This window comes from Lampetra fluviatilis, chromosome 9 (assembly GCF_964198595.1).
Source record: "Lampetra fluviatilis chromosome 9, kcLamFluv1.1, whole genome shotgun sequence".
Taxonomy (NCBI): Eukaryota; Metazoa; Chordata; class Hyperoartia; order Petromyzontiformes; family Petromyzontidae; genus Lampetra; species Lampetra fluviatilis.
In genome coordinates, this window is record NC_136283.1 from 45,412 (window position 1) to 62,551 (window position 17,140).

General features: G+C 46.3%; 1 protein-coding gene across 1 annotated transcript; it reads left to right on the forward strand.

Moving 5' to 3' along the window:
• The first annotated feature begins 1,165 nt into the window (after positions 1–1,165).
• LOC144934082 (uncharacterized) lies at positions 1,166–11,839 on the forward strand. The gene is made up of 3 exons (XM_078859454.1): positions 1,166–1,209; positions 1,498–1,564; positions 7,946–11,839. The coding sequence occupies exon 3, from the start codon at positions 7,956–7,958 to the stop codon at positions 10,293–10,295; it is 2,340 nt and encodes a 779-aa protein (XP_078715580.1). The 5' UTR covers positions 1,166–1,209; positions 1,498–1,564; positions 7,946–7,955; the 3' UTR covers positions 10,296–11,839.
• The last annotated feature ends 5,301 nt before the right edge of the window (positions 11,840–17,140 follow it).

The following is a 17,140-nucleotide window of genomic DNA, read 5'->3' on the forward strand; positions in this document are numbered from 1 at the left end:
GTGCTTATATATTTATGTATAAATTGTACACCAAAACCGGTCCACAGTTGACTTGCACTGAATGCTGCAGTAGTTATATTTTGTGTAAAACATTCCTTTGTTTCGCGGAGAGACTGATAAATGAAAGACGTCTGCTGATCTTGTTCGTATCTGTGTACATTGATATCCCACATTGCTTACACTACACACCACACAGGGAAATAAATAGAAACTAGAACGACTTCCGGGGATGGGCAAAGATCGAGGAAACTTTCAATGGATCGAGTTCAGTGTGTTCGATTCAACATCTCTGTCCGTCTGTCTCTCTGTTTGCCTCTGTGTGTCTCTCTGCCTGTGTCTCTCTGCCTGTCTCTGTCTATGTCGTCTCTGTGTCTCTGTGTTCCTCTTGTCTGTGTCTGTCCGCCTGTCTTGTCTGTCTGTGTCTGTCTATCAGCGTCTGTCCAACCGCAGTCAACGACTGTCAGTAGCAGCAGGCGCCCGTTCAACTCCCACGGCTACACGCCACTCAAACTTGCTCCCAACACACAAAGACAAAGACCCCCCCGTATAGCCTTAACAGACTGTAGGGGCAAGTGCTGTTAGCGAGCACCTATTAAGGGTGGGACGGCACACGAGGGGGTGGGTGGCCAGCACCACGCCCGGCCGCCTTTCTCTCCCCAGTGGCGATGTTGACACACCGCACCGGGGACTCGTTTGAGGCTGAGTCGACGTAGGGGAGGCTCAGGACCGGCTCAGAAAGTCGTCACTGGCGGTGTTGGCCACGAGCGGGAATGGAACTCGGCTGGTCGGTGCGGAGCGCAGCGCTCACCACGTCACTGCCGCTCCCCTTCTGTCAACAAACTTGAACTCTGACCCCGCCCTCTGACGTCGCCGCTCAGCGTGACCTCATCGGCGTCAAACGCCAGGGGGAGGTGTGCCTCGCTAGTGACGTCATGTCACCAAGGTATTCACCCCACCCAACTCACGCGCTCTTGAGCATGACGTCACCTCCGCTCGGCCGCTGCCGATAGCTGTTCCAGTGCCAATCCTTATTTGGGCAAAGCTACGCCCGGTGACTGGCGGCTCATTAACATAATTTATTTAAGTTACAGAGCCGCTCGTTGTGGGAGGAGAGTGTCTTTTCCTGCAAGTGACGTCATGTCACCTCCTGCCTCGTGACGTCACGATGTAACAGGAAGTTGCCGCTCAGCGCTCGCCCTGAAATCCGAGGTGAGAAATTCTCATCGCGGTTGTTGTGGTGGTTGTTGTTGTTGTGGTGGTTGTTGTTTACCGAGGTAGAGCCTCGCTCTCTCTCTCGTAGGGATGTTATTTGAGTAGCAGCGAGCATGGAAGCGATGTCCAAGTTGGAATTTTACAACGCGGGGCCTTGCCTCCTGCCCTCGCCTGATCGCGTTTGCTTCAATTCTCTCGCTCAAGTTTAATTTGTCTTCACACGGCTCGCCACTTTGTAACTTTGTTTTACTTTTAATATTCTTAGTTTTTCTTTTTTTATTCCAGGCCAAGCCCGCTTGAGCTGCTATACCGCGCTTGTTTTCAGAAGCGACCTGCCCACAACAACAACAAGGTGAGGCTCGTCAACAGCGTGGCAGTGTTCACTCTAGACACGTGGCGGTGTTCACTCTAGACGCGTGGCGGTGTTCACTCTAGACGTGTGGTGGTGTTCACTCTAGACGTGTGGTGGTGTTCACTCTCTGCATGTCGAGATGGGGACAACCGGGGGTCAGGGTCGGGATCGAACCCACGACTTCCTGTATACCAGGAGAGGTAGTTAACACCACGGGGAGAGAGACGCAGCCTCGGCGATGTTGATTGATCCTCAATGAATTTCTTGGTGGAGTAAGGAAGCATTAATACACCACCACCTGTGAGCCATGCCAGTGTGTGACAGTGTAAAGTTTGTGTTTGCAGTAAAGTCTATTAACTCTATTGAACAGGGAGGTTATATCAAAGCTGTAGTTTGTTTTTTGTTTTCCTCTGGAGCTCTTTGTAAGAATGGAAACAGTCAAGAAGTTAACACAGCACACACATGCAGGTGAAGTCAGATCTGTTCATTCCAGCATTCAAGGACATCGTGAGCCTGTCTGGCTTCACACCTGTTGTATATGTTGGGCCTTGAAAAATTAATTAAAAATAATAAAAATTAAATGTAAATAGGAAAAATGTGTAATTATCCGAAATTATGCTAATTAGGGAGGTGATCCTATTAAGTTATGCAACTGTATGCAATTATGCTAATGTATGCAGTTATGATAATTACGCTTATCTTCGTTGTCTAGGGTCGTATTATCACTCGGGATAATACAATTAGTCTCATATTCTCAGGTTTTTTCGGTAAAGTCACGTAGGTAAAACATTAAAAGTAATGAAAGTAAAATAAAACAAAAATAAAATTCACGACGTTTCGGAGGCAACACAAGTCTCCGTCATCAGGTGGGACCGTCACAGCCAGATTAGCTGCATCAAGTGAAGCAATGATTCAAGATGTAATCCCTTATAAGCAAGTTGAAGGGGGGGAGGAGAGGGGGGGGGGAGTTCATCAGAATGTGGTAGCCAATGAATGGAAACGTATCGGGAGGGAGGGGGGTGGGAGGGGGAGGGAGCCAACAAAAAATTTGGCGACGGCTTGGACGCGGCTGCTGCGCACGCCAACACAATGGACAGAGAGGGGGGAGGGGAGGTCTGATACACATGATAGAACAAAGGAACGAAAATGCCCATGTTTATACCAATGCAGGCTGAAAAATGAAGAGAGTACTGTTAAAAATAACTGGGGATGTTAACACTCGGTGAAGTAAATTAAAATAGTGCCTGTCAGATAAGATGGTCCAAAAAGTGTAATTAAGTCTTTTTTGCGTGGTTAATAACATCTTTCCAGTGATTACTGAGTTTGTACCCATCATCACGGTTGAAATTATGTCTGTGTTTGTATATTTGTATGGCTTCGTGTACAAACCTTTGATGGTAGCCAGGAGGCTTGCAGAGAACCTTGGTCTCGGAAAAGACAATTTCATGAGAGCCCGCCGAGTTGTAGCAATGATCGGCAACGGCCGAAGAATCAGTTATGCCGTGATTCTTCGGCCGTTGCCGATCATTGCTACAACTCGGCGGGCTCTCATGAAATTGTCTTTTCCGAGACCAAGGTTCTCTGCAAGCCTCCTGGCTACCATCAAAGGTTTGTACACGAAGCCATACAAATATACAAACACAGACATAATTTCAACCGTGATGATGGGTACAAACTCAGTAATCACTGGAAAGATGTTATTAACCACGCAAAAAAGACTTAATTACACTTTTTGGACCATCTTATCTGACAGGCACTATTTTAATTTACTTCACCGAGTGTTAACATCCCCAGTTATTTTTAACAGTACTCTCTTCATTTTTCAGCCTGCATTGGTATAAACATGGGCATTTTCGTTCCTTTGTTCTATCATGTGTATCAGACCTCCCCTCCCCCCTCTCTGTCCATTGTGTTGGCGTGCGCAGCAGCCGCGTCCAAGCCGTCGCCAAATTTTTTGTTGGCTCCCTCCCCCTCCCACCCCCCTCCCTCCCGATACGTTTCCATTCATTGGCTACCACATTCTGATGAACTCCCCCCCCCCTCTCCTCCCCCCCTTCAACTTGCTTATAAGGGATTACATCTTGAATCATTGCTTCACTTGATGCAGCTAATCTGGCTGTGACGGTCCCACCTGATGACGGAGACTTGTGTTGCCTCCGAAACGTCGTGAATTTTATTTTTGTTTTGTTTTATTTTACTTTCATTACTTTTAATGTTTTACCTACGTGACTTTACCGAAAAAACCTGAGAATATGAATCATTGCAGTCACGAAAGCTTCAAATCTAGAAACAATTAGTCTCGTTTTAACATTTACTGATTGTGTCTTCGTGTCTCCAAATTCAAATCTCACCGCAGGATACAGTTCTCATAATTGAGATCATTACGCATGAACTTAGGAAGGCACCACTCGGACTCTTTTGTGTTAAGAAATTTAAATTTCTAACCAATAACATAAAACTTTAATATTCGAACTCTTATGCTTGGAATTGTCAACACAGTACCCCTGGAGATGTTCTCATTGATCCGTACATTTAACCCTCAATGATTACGTTGTTTACTGGGTAACAGAACATTCGATTAATTCCTCAGAGTAACGCGAGCATATACGGCGATAGGAAAACGTCCTTATACATGCATGCGACGATATTCATACGAACGGCAATAAAAAAACATTTCCCGAAAGCAAAAGTATACGTCAATTAATTCATTGGCAAGATTATGCAATCATCGAAAAGGAATGACAAAAATACTTCTGAACGACCGTATCCACGTAACTCAATGGGCAGTAAATGCTTTTCATCTTATTCGTCCCGATATGCGTGTTGTGTGCGTGTGTCTTCTTTTCCACTTGTTGACTTGGCGGATTACGCGGTACGGCAGTCCTTGTGCTGAAAATACCTCGGGATTCCCAGCAGGGCCGCTGGGACGGCGTGTGTGTGTGTAGCTGTGTGTACGTGTGTGTAGCTGTGTGTACGTGTGTGTAGCTGTGTGTACGTGTGTGTGTAGCTGTGTGTACGTGTGTGTGTAGCTGTGTGTACGTGTGTGTAGCTGTGTGTGTAGCTGTGTGTACGTGTGTGTGTGTAGCTGTGTGTACGTGTGTGTGTGTGTGTAGCTGTGTGTACGTGTGTACGTGTGTGTAGCTGTGTGTGTGTGTGTAGCTGTGTGTACGTGTGTGTGTAGCTGTGTATACGTGTGTGTGTGTAGCTGTGTGTACGTGTGTGTGTGTAGCTGTGTGTACGTGTGTGTGTGTAGCTGAGTGTACGTGTGTGTGTGTAGCTGTGTGTACGTGTGTGTGTGTGTGTGTAGCTGAGTGTATGTGTGTGTGTAGCTGTGTGTACGTGTGTGTGTGTGTAGCTGAGTGTGTACGTGTGTGTGTGTGTAGCTGAGTGTGTGTGTGTAGCTGTGTGTGTGTGTAGCTGTGTGTACGTGTGTGCAGCTGTGTGTACGTGTGTGTGTGTATTAAACACACGGCACTCTTCCTCTTGGCGTTGCAGCCCTCTTCACTGCTGGTTGAGTTGGCGTGATGCTCGCCGTCGGCGGTGTGCGATGATTCCGTCATCAGATAGCGTGCGCAGCTTGTCTGCTGGTCGCCGCTCCTCACTCTGGCATTGGTTCCCAGCTGGTGCTGGTCGGTGTGTGTGTGTGGGTCGAACCCACGGCGCTCTCGCTGGCGCTGACACTCTTGCTCACGGGCGGCTGGTCAGGCTCTTTCCACTGCTCCGTGCTCTCTCCTTGATCGTGCAGCTGCCAGCTTCACACGGACACCCGCCCTTACTTCAGGGCTTGCGCTGGCTCAGGCTCTTTCCACTGCTCCGTGCTCTCTCCTTTCTCTCTCCTTGCTTTCGCCCTTGGCGTGCAGCTGCCAGTTTTGCACTGGCATTGTGTTACCTCTCCCGCCCTCACTTCCGGGCTTCGCCTTGTCGTTGCTCAACTTTCGTGCTCTCCACCCTTCTTCTAAGAGGGCTGCTGCTGTGAGCTGCTCATCGCTGGCTGGATCACTGACTCTCAAAACTTGTAAATTGTATTAGCACACCTCTTACGCAACTCTGATAGCTTGGTACAATACAACTTATCGCAAACCCTCGATTCCACAAGCGACTCAAAACATCAGGATGAATGTAGAATAAACTTTCAGCGATACTCTGTCAGTTCATGCCGAACTCAGCTCTTAACACACATCGTCCCTTCGCTCCACGAGACACGACACCCATGGTTGATCTCGAGGCCATGCCCCGGAGTTTGCCCCTTTGCAAGACTGAATTGCATGATCTGTGTCGTTCGTTATATCTGAAATTCCCTCCCCTCTCTGTGCGTCTCTTGCGAGAGAAAAAAAACAGATGCCCTCTGTCACCGTCCTCTCTCCGCGGCCGCGCCTGAATGCCCCCCCCCCCTTCCCTTGATGACCCCGGACGGGCTGTTTTCCGTCTAAGTTTATGCTTGTTGGCATCCCCCCCCCCTTCGTTGTGTTTGTTAGCTCAAGGCCAGACACCCTTCATACGTAATTGTGGCTGCCATGTGTTTGTGTCAAATTGTTGGAAGACAAAGGTGGCCGGGGAGGCTTTGATTCCATGGAATACATATTATCTGGTCTTGTGTGTGTTGGACCTATTTCTTGTACCTCTTATGAGTTACCCCGGGTCTAATATCTCGTGGTTATTATTTGGTTCATGTTTAACCAAGATTCGTAATGCCCCTCGTTGTTACCATTATTCCGAGGGGTTTGCCAAGCTTTGTTGTAAGTCTGTGTCACCAGGGATCGGTGTTTTATTTTGAGTTATATTTTGATATCCCAAGGCTGGAGATATAACCAAGCGCTCACTTTCTTGTCTACCAGAATGCACATTCCTTGGTTCTCTTGGTGAAGTTACATGGATAGAAAGATACAATACAAAATGATATACGAGTTGAATAAGGGTGAAATAAAATAAATAATAAACAGGACCCTGCGGGGTGGGCTGGTAGGAACGAATATCAAAGAATATAAACATAATGTATTATTACACTTGTTTAGCCATGAAAGCCCCACTGTAGGTTTTTGTAGGGTCCTGCCAAGTGTTTGCAGTAGGGGGCAATGTTGCTACACCTAATCGGACGATACGAAAGGAGACTTTGAGGCCTATTTCTAGGCTTTAGGCCTAACTGTAGGCGTTAGGTCGCTGTGAGTTAATATTTAATTTAAATGTTTTAATTATTAATGTAAAAGCTTGAAATTTAAATGTTTCTATTTAAAAAAATCAGGGAATGTAACATTGTGAAACATTAACTCCCTTTCACACACGCGGGGGTACGATACAAAGGGAGAGTTTCAGGCCTAGTTCTAGGATTTAGGCCTAGCTGTAGGCTTTAGGGCGCTGTGAGTTTTTTTTATTTAATTTCAAAGTTTTAATTAAAAGCTATCTCAGGGAATTATAAGGAATGTTACACGTGTTTAGCCAGGAAAGCCTCATTAATTTAAATGTTTTAATTAAAAGCTATCTGAGGGAATTATAAGGGAATGTTACACTTGTTTAGCCTGGATAGCATCACTGAGTCTCAAGGTTTTTGTAGGGTCATGCCAAGTGTTTGCAGTAGGGGGCGATGTTGCTACACGGACGGACGGACGGACAAATGGACAAACGGACGGACGATATAATCTATTGGTGTCTGGTCCACTTCGTTCCTACCAGTATAAAGCCGCTCGTATAGACTGCAGTCTATAACGTCGATTTGTTATTTTTGACGAGTTTCAAACTTTTGCCGTGAAAGAAAATGTGAGTTGTAACGTCCGTTTGTCTCTGCTATGTGCTCTGGAGATTTGTTTGTGAACTGTCCAAAACGTCCGGGGAGGTCATGTCATATGGTCATCTGCCAGCCTGGAGATTTCCAGATAGTCGCGAACCCCTCTTTGCCCCGAAGTTTGTTGTTTAATGACCTCCAGATGCTTGGTGTGGCTTGAGGGGTAGCGGAGTTGAGTGTTGGTTTCATTTATTAATTATTTAAGGGAAAAAATGGGTCGAATTATTCTTAATATATATTTTTGGAAAAGGTCTATATATACAACACACCTAAGTTGCGATTGAACATGAATTTATGAATTTCTGCATAACACAAATAGTATTATTTTCAACACCTTTTGCTATGTCAACTGAATTTAGCTTTCATAAATATTCCTTTTGTAGCCAGACAGCCGAAATTTGTGACCATTTGCCCTCTCATTGTGTGCCATAACAGCCCGCGTGATGAATTTTGGAAGCTTTTTCACTATATCATGAATATATAAATAAGTATAGACGTGTAAGTCACGTGTGACTGTGTATATGCATTCCTCTGTGCCTCTACTGACGTGTAGATATTTTGTTTTCTGTCTGCAACTGACGCTTCCTCTGTACTTTCCTCTGCAGAATTGGTCTGATGGAGCAAAGGCACTCGGCGCAGCTCGGTGCGACAAGGCAACAATGCGACCGGTGTTCATACAGCACGAATTGTCCTGAACATTTGACACAGCACCAGAGAACACACATGGGAGAGAAACCCTTCAAGTGCAGTGTGTGTGGGAAGGCGTTTGCACTTTCATCTACTCTTGCAACACACCAGAGAACACACACGGGAGAAAAACCCTTCAAGTGCAGTGTGTGTGGGAAGGCGTTTGCAAAGTCATCTACTCTTGTAAAACACCAGAGAACACACACGGGAGAAAAACCCTTCAAGTGCAGTGTGTGTGGGAAGGCGTTTGCACAATTATATACTCTTGTAACACACCAGAGAACACACACGGGAGAAAAACCCTTCAAGTGCAGTGTGTGTGGGAAGGCGTTTTCAGATTCATCAGATCTCGTAAAACACCAGAGAACACACACGGGAGAGAAACCCTTCAAGTGCAGTGTGTGTGGGAAGGCGTTTGCACTTTCATCTACTCTTGCAACACACAAGAGAACACACACGGGAGAAAAACCCTTCAAATGCAGTGTGTGTGGGAAGGCGTTTGCACAGTTATCTGCTCTTGTAGCACACCAGAGAACACACTCGGGAGAGAAACCCTTCAAGTGCAGTGTGTGTGGGAAGGCATTTGCAATGTCATCTGCTCTTGTAGCACACCAGAGAACACACACGGGAGAGAAACCCTTCAAGTGCAGTGTGTGTGGGAAGGCGTTTGCAAAGTCATCTGCTCTTGTACCACACCAGAGAACACACACGGGAGAGAAACCCTGCAAGTGCAGTGTGTGTGGGAAGGCGTTTTCAGATTCATCTACTCTTGTAGCACACCAGAGAACACACACGGGAGAGAAACCCTTCAAGTGCAGTGTATGTGGGAAGGCGTTTGCAAAGTCATCTGCTCTTGTAGTACACCAGAGAACACACACGGGAGAGAAACCCTTCAAGTGCAGTGTGTGTGGGAAGTCGTTTGCAAAGTCATCTACTCTTGTAGAACACCAGAGAACACACACGGGAGAGAAACCCTGCAAGTGCAGTGTGTGTGGGAAGGCGTTTTCAGATTCAGCTCATCTTGTAAAACACCAGAGAACACACACGGGAGAGAAACCCTTCAAGTGCAGTGTATGTGGGAAGGCGTTTGCACTTTCATCTACTCTTGCAACACACCAGAGAACACACACGGGAGAAAAACCCTTCAAGTGCAGTGTGTGTGGGAAGGCGTTTGCACAGTCATATGTTCTTGTAGAACACCAGAGAACACACACGGGAGAGAAACCCTTCAAGTGCAGTGTGTGTGGGAAGGCGTTTACAAAGTCATCTACTCTTGTAAAACACCAGAGAACACACACGGGAGAAAAACCCTTCAAGTGCAGTGTGTGTGGGCAGGCGTTTGCACAATTATATACTCTTGTAACACACCAGAGAACACACACGGGAGAAAAACCCTTCAAGTGCAGTGTGTGTGGGAAGGCGTTTTTAGATTCATCTCATCGTGTAAAACACCAGAGAACACACACGGGAGAGAAACCCTTCAAGTGCAGTGTGTGTGGGAAGGCGTTTGCACTTTCATCTACTCTTGCAACACACAAGAGAACACACACGGGAGAAAAACCCTTCAAATGCAGTGTGTGTGGAAAGGCGTTTGCACAGTTATCTGCTCTTGTAGCACACCAGAGAACACACTCGGGAGAGAAACCCTTCAAGTGCAGTGTGTGTGGGAAGGCGTTTGCAATGTCATCTGCTCTTGTAGCACACCAGAGAACACACACGGGAGAGAAACCCTTCAAGTGCAGTGTGTGTGGGAAGGCGTTTGCACAGTCATCTGCTCTTGTACCACACCAGAGAACACACACGGGAGAGAAACCCTGCAAGTGCAGTGTGTGTGGGAAGGCGTTTGCAAGTTCATCGACTCTTAAAAAACACCAGAGAACACACAAGCATCATAATATCCACAAGGAGCGGAGTCTGATATCAGCTTGTGAAAGTCAAAGTGCCGTAATGAGCCCATCCCTCATGAAACAAGAACCGGAAGAAAATCCCAGCTTGGACGCTTTTAAAGGTGTCAATGTGAAATATGAGGAGGTGAAGGTGAAATTTGAAGAAGTGATGGTGAAGAGCGAAGAAGTGAAGGTAAAATGTGAAGATGAAGAGTCAACTCCAAAATCTGACCTCCACATCGATAGAGGCAACGTGAAGCAGGAGGAGAATTCTGACTGTGAAGCAGAGCGAGGCAACTCCCAGCAGTTTGTGGAAGTGGAGGTGTGGGTGGACTTCCTCCGAGACAATACAAAGTCAAATGGAGACCCGGTAGATGTGTAAGCCAGAGACAATATCGCTCCAATAGATGCACCTTTGTCACAGGCCTTGAATGACGAGAATGTGAAGTTGAACACTCAATTCCTAGGTTCACCCTGCAGGGTAAGAGCGGCCAGTCTTTGTGGACCTGTGGGTTGCGTTGATCTCTAACCAGGAGCGGGAGCCAAAAAGCTCCCACGCATTCACTATGTTATGAATTGCATTTATATGGTGCTTGCTTAATCGCCTCGACAACTCGGAGTTTTGTATCGTATCTCATTTCAAACACTCGAAACATCCCCAAGTAGCAGCTGCCCTTGTGTGGCACAAGGTGGTGGCCCTGCACGGGACTTCATGTGGACAAGAGCCTGTCAGTAGGGGGCGATGGTTGATGTGGCATCTTGGTTGTGGAATTTGTAGGTAATGTTTTTAGAATTTGCTACATTAAACATGCAATGGCCTACTTGTTTTGAATGGCGCAATAGTACGTTGTATATACACTGTTAAGCAGACATTGTTTTTTGTTTATCTTGTTAATGCGATGTAACCTGATGCAGCATATTTCAGTGCAGTAATTTAACTTTGTAAAAATGATTGTCAATAATTTAGAATGCATACTTGTCTGATTGTGTGCGTACATGTACTATTTTGTCTTTAAGGGTCAAACATTGAATAACTGATGTTAGGATAAAGTGTGTGTTTTGCAAGTAACCTGTGCATATCAGGTGAGACTCCTTGTTCTTGTGATATAGGTCAAAGGGTACTTTAGTGTTTTCAGGAAGCATCTCCCTCTGGAGCAACTCATTGTCTTTGAAATAGGGAGCACATTTGGATTGTTCATCAGTTACAAGGCATACCACTCAAAAGTTACACGTAGAGGAGATACATTCTCTACAACACGAATTATAATTTTGCATTACGTGTTGACGTAGATTTTGTTTAACTCGGACTAGAAATGCTCCTTGCTGATTAACGTCTGGATGTCCGTAACTATCGGTTGAAGCATGCCCGGCTGTTGTTGAGACTCTGTGCACCAATCGGGGTGCACAGGTGGCTTGCACTGAATCAATGGTGCACTCCCAGAAGTCTGTGCTAGTTCTAGTTTGTGTAAAACATTCCTTTGTTTCGTGGAGAGATCGATAAATGAAAGATGTCGTGTCTGCTGATCTGCTTCATTGCAAGGAGGTAATTTTAAGAGCATATTTGAAATGCATTTTTGGTACAGATTTGTATTTGGTTACAAGGCAGAGCACATCTAGTAGATACATTCTCCACAACAACACTCATAATTTTGCTTCATGTCATATATGTTGGCGAACTTGGACAAGAAATGGTCCTTGCCGATTAACGTCTGGATGTTCACAACCATGGGTTGAAGCAAGCCGGACGGCCTGTGGTGCCCCTCAACCATTTACGGCTTTCGGCCAGGAAAGTCACGAAAAAAATTGCACACGAACGACGCATCCACGCAAGCTCCCGATGCTCCGTTTTGAAGTTTTAAAATGAAACATCTTTGAACTGTTATTTTTTAAATAGATAATTGTATTCATTAAAAGCTTATATCATTTTACATCTGTAAGACTTAATTGAAAACGACATTTGGTGTGAATTTTGTCTCGTCGTGAGGTAAATGGCCTTGCCGGGGGGTTCGGTTCGATGCAGACTTTCACCTGGTTGGGATCGTGGAATCGAGGTAAGGTGACAGAGTTGGCCGTGCGAGAAGACCGCCGTCTGCAGATCGATTCCAACGTGATCGAACGTCTGTCCTTGCGCCTCCGTCGTTCATGCAGGGGGCACGTAGGTTTACAGCGCCCCCTGCATGAAAATGACAGTGCAGCGTTCATCACAGTTAAAGTAGTGCGTTATATATAAATGTCATTTTTGTCTGTCTGTGTTCACGCAATTGCACTCCTAGCAACGCACACACGATCGATACAAATCTCATTCGCGTTAACAATGCTTAAAAAATATACACACAATGCTGAGGTTCATTCTTTAGTCTTATGTCTCCCACCCCAATGCATGCAGTTACTGCTATAAAGTCCGTAGATATTAATATTAGAGCACTTAGATGGCATTATTGCAGTGCGGGTGGGGAGAGCGGCCCAGCCCCCAGCCTGGCAATGTGTCACCTCCTCCGGCTTGGCAATCTCGGCGAGGCCGCGGGCTCTGCATTGGACTAGGCCTCACCACGGCAATGTGAAGTACAATTTTATTTAATCTTTCGCTAAGAACTCAGGTTTATTGTTTACTATTATGAAACAAATAAGTTGCCAAATATTACAATAAAAATGTTTGTGTGTAGAAAACTAATATTGCACTATTTGGTTGCTAAATATGTTCTTGTTTAGCTGTGTTTCTATGAAGCTGAGACGGTGCACTGCCAGTCCGTGCTGTTGCCTGCTGCCTGCTCGTTAATTAACTTCGGTGCATTGGCACCATTCTGGCGAATTGCCCGATGATGCTGGATGTAATTACTAGCGAAAAGTCGTACTACTCAAAAATTGTAAATGTTGTGGATTCACTCTTCAACACACCGGTGGGCTGAAGTAGGGAACTTTTTGCCTTTTGGCGTCATCTGGTCCAACCCATGTGAGACTAGGCTCTAAGGAAAGCTGTCTCGGGTGTGGACCAATCAACTTCAAGGCCAGTGCACATTATCAGAGTTATGTCTTTTGCTTGTATTATGACTGCAGGTATTGTGGTCTATGCAAACATGACTCCTTGTAGAAAGGTGTCAGTTTTGTTGCCCGATAGAAGGGTAAAAAAACAATTATCATATTTTTACTGGCAAATGAGGTTCCCATGGTGAACTTTTTGTCTTTTTTGCTGATTGGCCGTGTCGGGTGGTGGAGGGTTATGACACGTAAATAATAACGCGATCTGACCCAAAAATGTTTATTATAAATAATATTGGTCGCAAAAACTACATGTTATCTACACTGCTAATTTTGCTTTTGGGCATTGAGTATGCCAGTCTATAATCTGTTGCCTGCTTCTTTACCTCACTCAGTGTACTGCCAGCCTTTCATGTCGACTGTATCCTGCTTTTTCAGCTGCTGACCGTATTGACAGCTTTTTATGTCGACTGTAGCAATGCTTGTGTCATTGAGTCGGCGTACTGCCAGTCTATAATCTAGACTGTCGTCTGCTTCTCAACTTACCTGTACGTACTGCTGCTCTTTAATGTAAACGTATTTCATCTTATTTCTTCAATGCATTTCTATTGTTTCGATTGCGCACGTCACGATATTTACTGATTTGTAGTACTGCGTTGCCGATTAATATGTTATACTGCTAAATACGTTGGACTTTTTTAGCTACAGCCCATTGAATTTCGTCTATCGTTTTGTGACATTCGTGGGAATATCACGCATTTAAATGTTTCCGTACCGCACCTTTCCACCTAAGCGGGGAGCACGCAGGGAGGTTCAATGCCCCAAATATTGTTGACCTTGCTTTCTTACGGTGGGTGAGGAACATTGTGAGAGAGACATTGTTCTTCCATACCAAGAAAACACCATCGCACAATTTCCTGACACTGAAAGAGCATACGATGCCCTACAATAACACATTTTCCTGTCGCAAGGCCAAGATGGGTACCACGTCAAGATTCCTCCAATTACAAAGCTGCAGGACAAAGACATCCTCACAAAACTGTCTCTAAAGAAACTTCTATTCCTTCGTGATTCATCACCTTCACTTGCAATCTCAAATGAAAGGAGTTGCAGGTTTACCTTTATCCAATCCAAAAGCCACCAGACAGACATGACATGTTAGCTAGGGTCTAAAAACTCAAAGTTTATGAGATGCTTATTATGACTAACGAAGGTGGCGTCTTTGGATAGACAAACAGTAGCTTGCACACCATTGGGTGGCAAAAACGTCGTCCACCTCGTGCTCACATTTCGCTATGGATGAGGGAAACAATTGATGCAAGTCACATTGACACATTTATCAGTGCTGAGCTATCTCACCCCCATCCAGACCCTGCCCTTTTTCTATGTGGTCTGCAACCAAATGGTCCATGGCCCATGTGCCCAGTTCTATCCAAATGCGCCATGTGTAATAAAGGACTCGACCACGGTATCTGGTTTGGTGTCCTTTATTCGGGTTCGTATACTTTTCCCACACGGCTCTTCCACTTTCCCGTAGCAGCCTCACTGCTAATCTCCTCGTGCAGCTTCTCCAGCTGCCCTCGTTGCAGCCCCACCGCTGCTCTCTCTTCTCCGAAGCAGTCCCGCTGCTGTTCTCTTCGTGCAGCCTCTCAGCTGCCCTCGCTGCAGCCTTACCGCTGCTCCCCGCTTCTCCGGGGTCGGTCACCGCTGGCCGACGGTGCCCTATCCGTACTCTGTGTGTGTGGCGATCTCGCCACTCTCCCCAGCCTTCGCCCTGCGTGGCCTTACTCTCTCCCAGTCTCCAACAACCTCCCCTCCTCTTCCGGTTTCTCCCCTTTTAGCTCTGAACCCTCTCCCCCACGTGACGTAACTCCTCCCCCCATGACGTCACATCCGGAAGGTCGTTTACGCCCGCATTACACATGTATGCAAGACCACAGGTGTACCAAGAGGTATCCACGGAACTACTTGCAAGACACTCAGTCGGCCCATGATGGCTATCCTCGATATCGTCACAGAAATACTGAGCATGGTGGATTTCAGACAACGCTCAGACCTGCCACTAACTCGCTAATGAAAGTTCACAACCGGTGGATCGTTCCCCACTTTAATGTGAAATTCTGCTATTCTAAAAAAAAGCCATCAAATATGTTTGCCAATACATCAACAAAGGCCCTGACATGGCTGTCTTTGCATTACAAAAGAGAGGGGCAAAGTGTGCATGAGCTCAAACTTTCTTTCCAAGGAAGATACATCAGCAACAATGAGGCCATTTGCTGTATTCTTGGCTTCCCCATCCATGACCGTTCCCCCACAGTCGTCCATTTGGCACTTCACCTCAAAATGGTCAACGCATCTACGTCACCAAAGGAAATGCCCAACAACAGGCCCTGGCTCCACTAGATACCACCCTGATGGCGTTCTTGGTTTTGTGCCCAAGTGACCCATTTGCTGCCAACCTGCTCTACCATTAAGTTCTCTCCTACTATACATGGACTGCTAAAAAAATGGAAGCGACGAGCTGCTGACGGTGAATCTGATGGCTTAGGACGAGTCTACACAGTTCATCCCAAGGCAGTCGCCCTCCAACAACAACGGAGGGTGGAGGAGCGACGCTCACAACAACGAGCGGAGCGTTGGTTGGCTAAAGCACAGCAAGTTGGCACAGTAGGGGGCACAGGTGGTGCATCAGCCAGTCATCTCAGTCGACCCGTGGCACCTGGGTCTCAGTGGCGGCTCCTGCAAAATCTCTCAGGGGGGGCAAATGGCTGGATGATTGATAAGGATAAGGTCCACCCATGCAATGGATAAATTAACAGCTTAAGCATGTAAAGGCAACTTCACTTCTTTAATATTAATGAAAAATAAAGTGACTCTTACAATACATCTCCTTGTTTGTTTCTATACTCACTATTATTACAATCCACTCAGTTTCTTTTATTAAAGATTCCACTAGGTGGCGACAAATAATATTGTTGACTGAAACGTGCTTACGTATGATGACGTAAGCACGTATGATGACGTAAGCACGTTAGTGCGAGCCCTCCCGGAAGCCATAGAAAATGCTTTGCAGCGCCCGCCGTTCGAAAAAAAACATCTTTGAATGTAAGTCTATGGGGCCACTCGGGGCGATTCTCAGCTGGAGGGAAATCGCCCAAAAAGAGGCGGTACTCCACAGAACGTGACATGACGCTGATTGGACTATATCCAGAGGCACAGTAACGGCTAGCGTAACTCTGTGGTTGAATTAGATTGTTAATGTGATTGAAAAAGTCCCTTTCCCAATTTGGTGGTGCGTCGCCCAATCGCCCTAATGAAGAAACCGCCCCTGCTGGGTCTGCTCCGTGACCTGCCGGTGGGCGTTCGACATTTCGCATGGCCTCAAGGTGCACGTGGCCTGGCACAAGCGTCGTGGTGACGTCACCGCCACTTAGTGGCGAATAGCGGTTGTTGTCTCTAACTGCGTATATCCAACCATATTCAACTACTGTCAGTAGCAAGTAGCAACACGCAGCTGTTCAACTTCCACGACTACACGCGACTGGAACTGATTTCACACCATACATAGCCAACCGTGCTCATCTATAGGTCTCTGTGTGTATGGTGAACGTCTTTTGCACCATACGTAACCAACGGTGATAATCTATGGATCTCTGTGTGAGTCTGTGTGTATCTAGAACTTATTTCGAACCATGCGTAGCTGTCCCTGCAGAGTAGGAGCGGCTGGTATCTGTGGAGCTGTCGGCTGGGTGCATCTGTCGGCAGGAGCGAGAGACGATGAAGCTCCCAAGCATTCACTCATAAGTCGCTTGCCTAATTGCCTCAGCAACTCAGTGTTTCTATCGAATCTCATCTCAAACGATCTAAAGGTGCCCCCCCCCCCCTAAGTGGCAGCTGCCCCTGTGTGGCACAAGGTGGTAGCCCTGCACGGACCTGCACGTGGACACGAGTCTGTCGGTAGGGGGCGATCATTGACGCGCCATCTCCATTGTGTAGTTTCTGGATAATGTTTGGCATTACCCCAATGTTGACCGTGACACCAACATGCAGTGACCTGTGCGTTGTGAATGACACGACGCTTTGTTTTACATTTGCCGTTAAGCAGACTGCGCATATTTTTGCGAATGTTACTGGGGTAGCCAGGTGTGCCTGTCGGATTTAAACCTTGAACCTCTGAAAAAAAACAGAGAATGCACTACCATAGTATTGGTTCTTTTGGTAAAGTTACGCAGATAGAAAACGAACAATAAT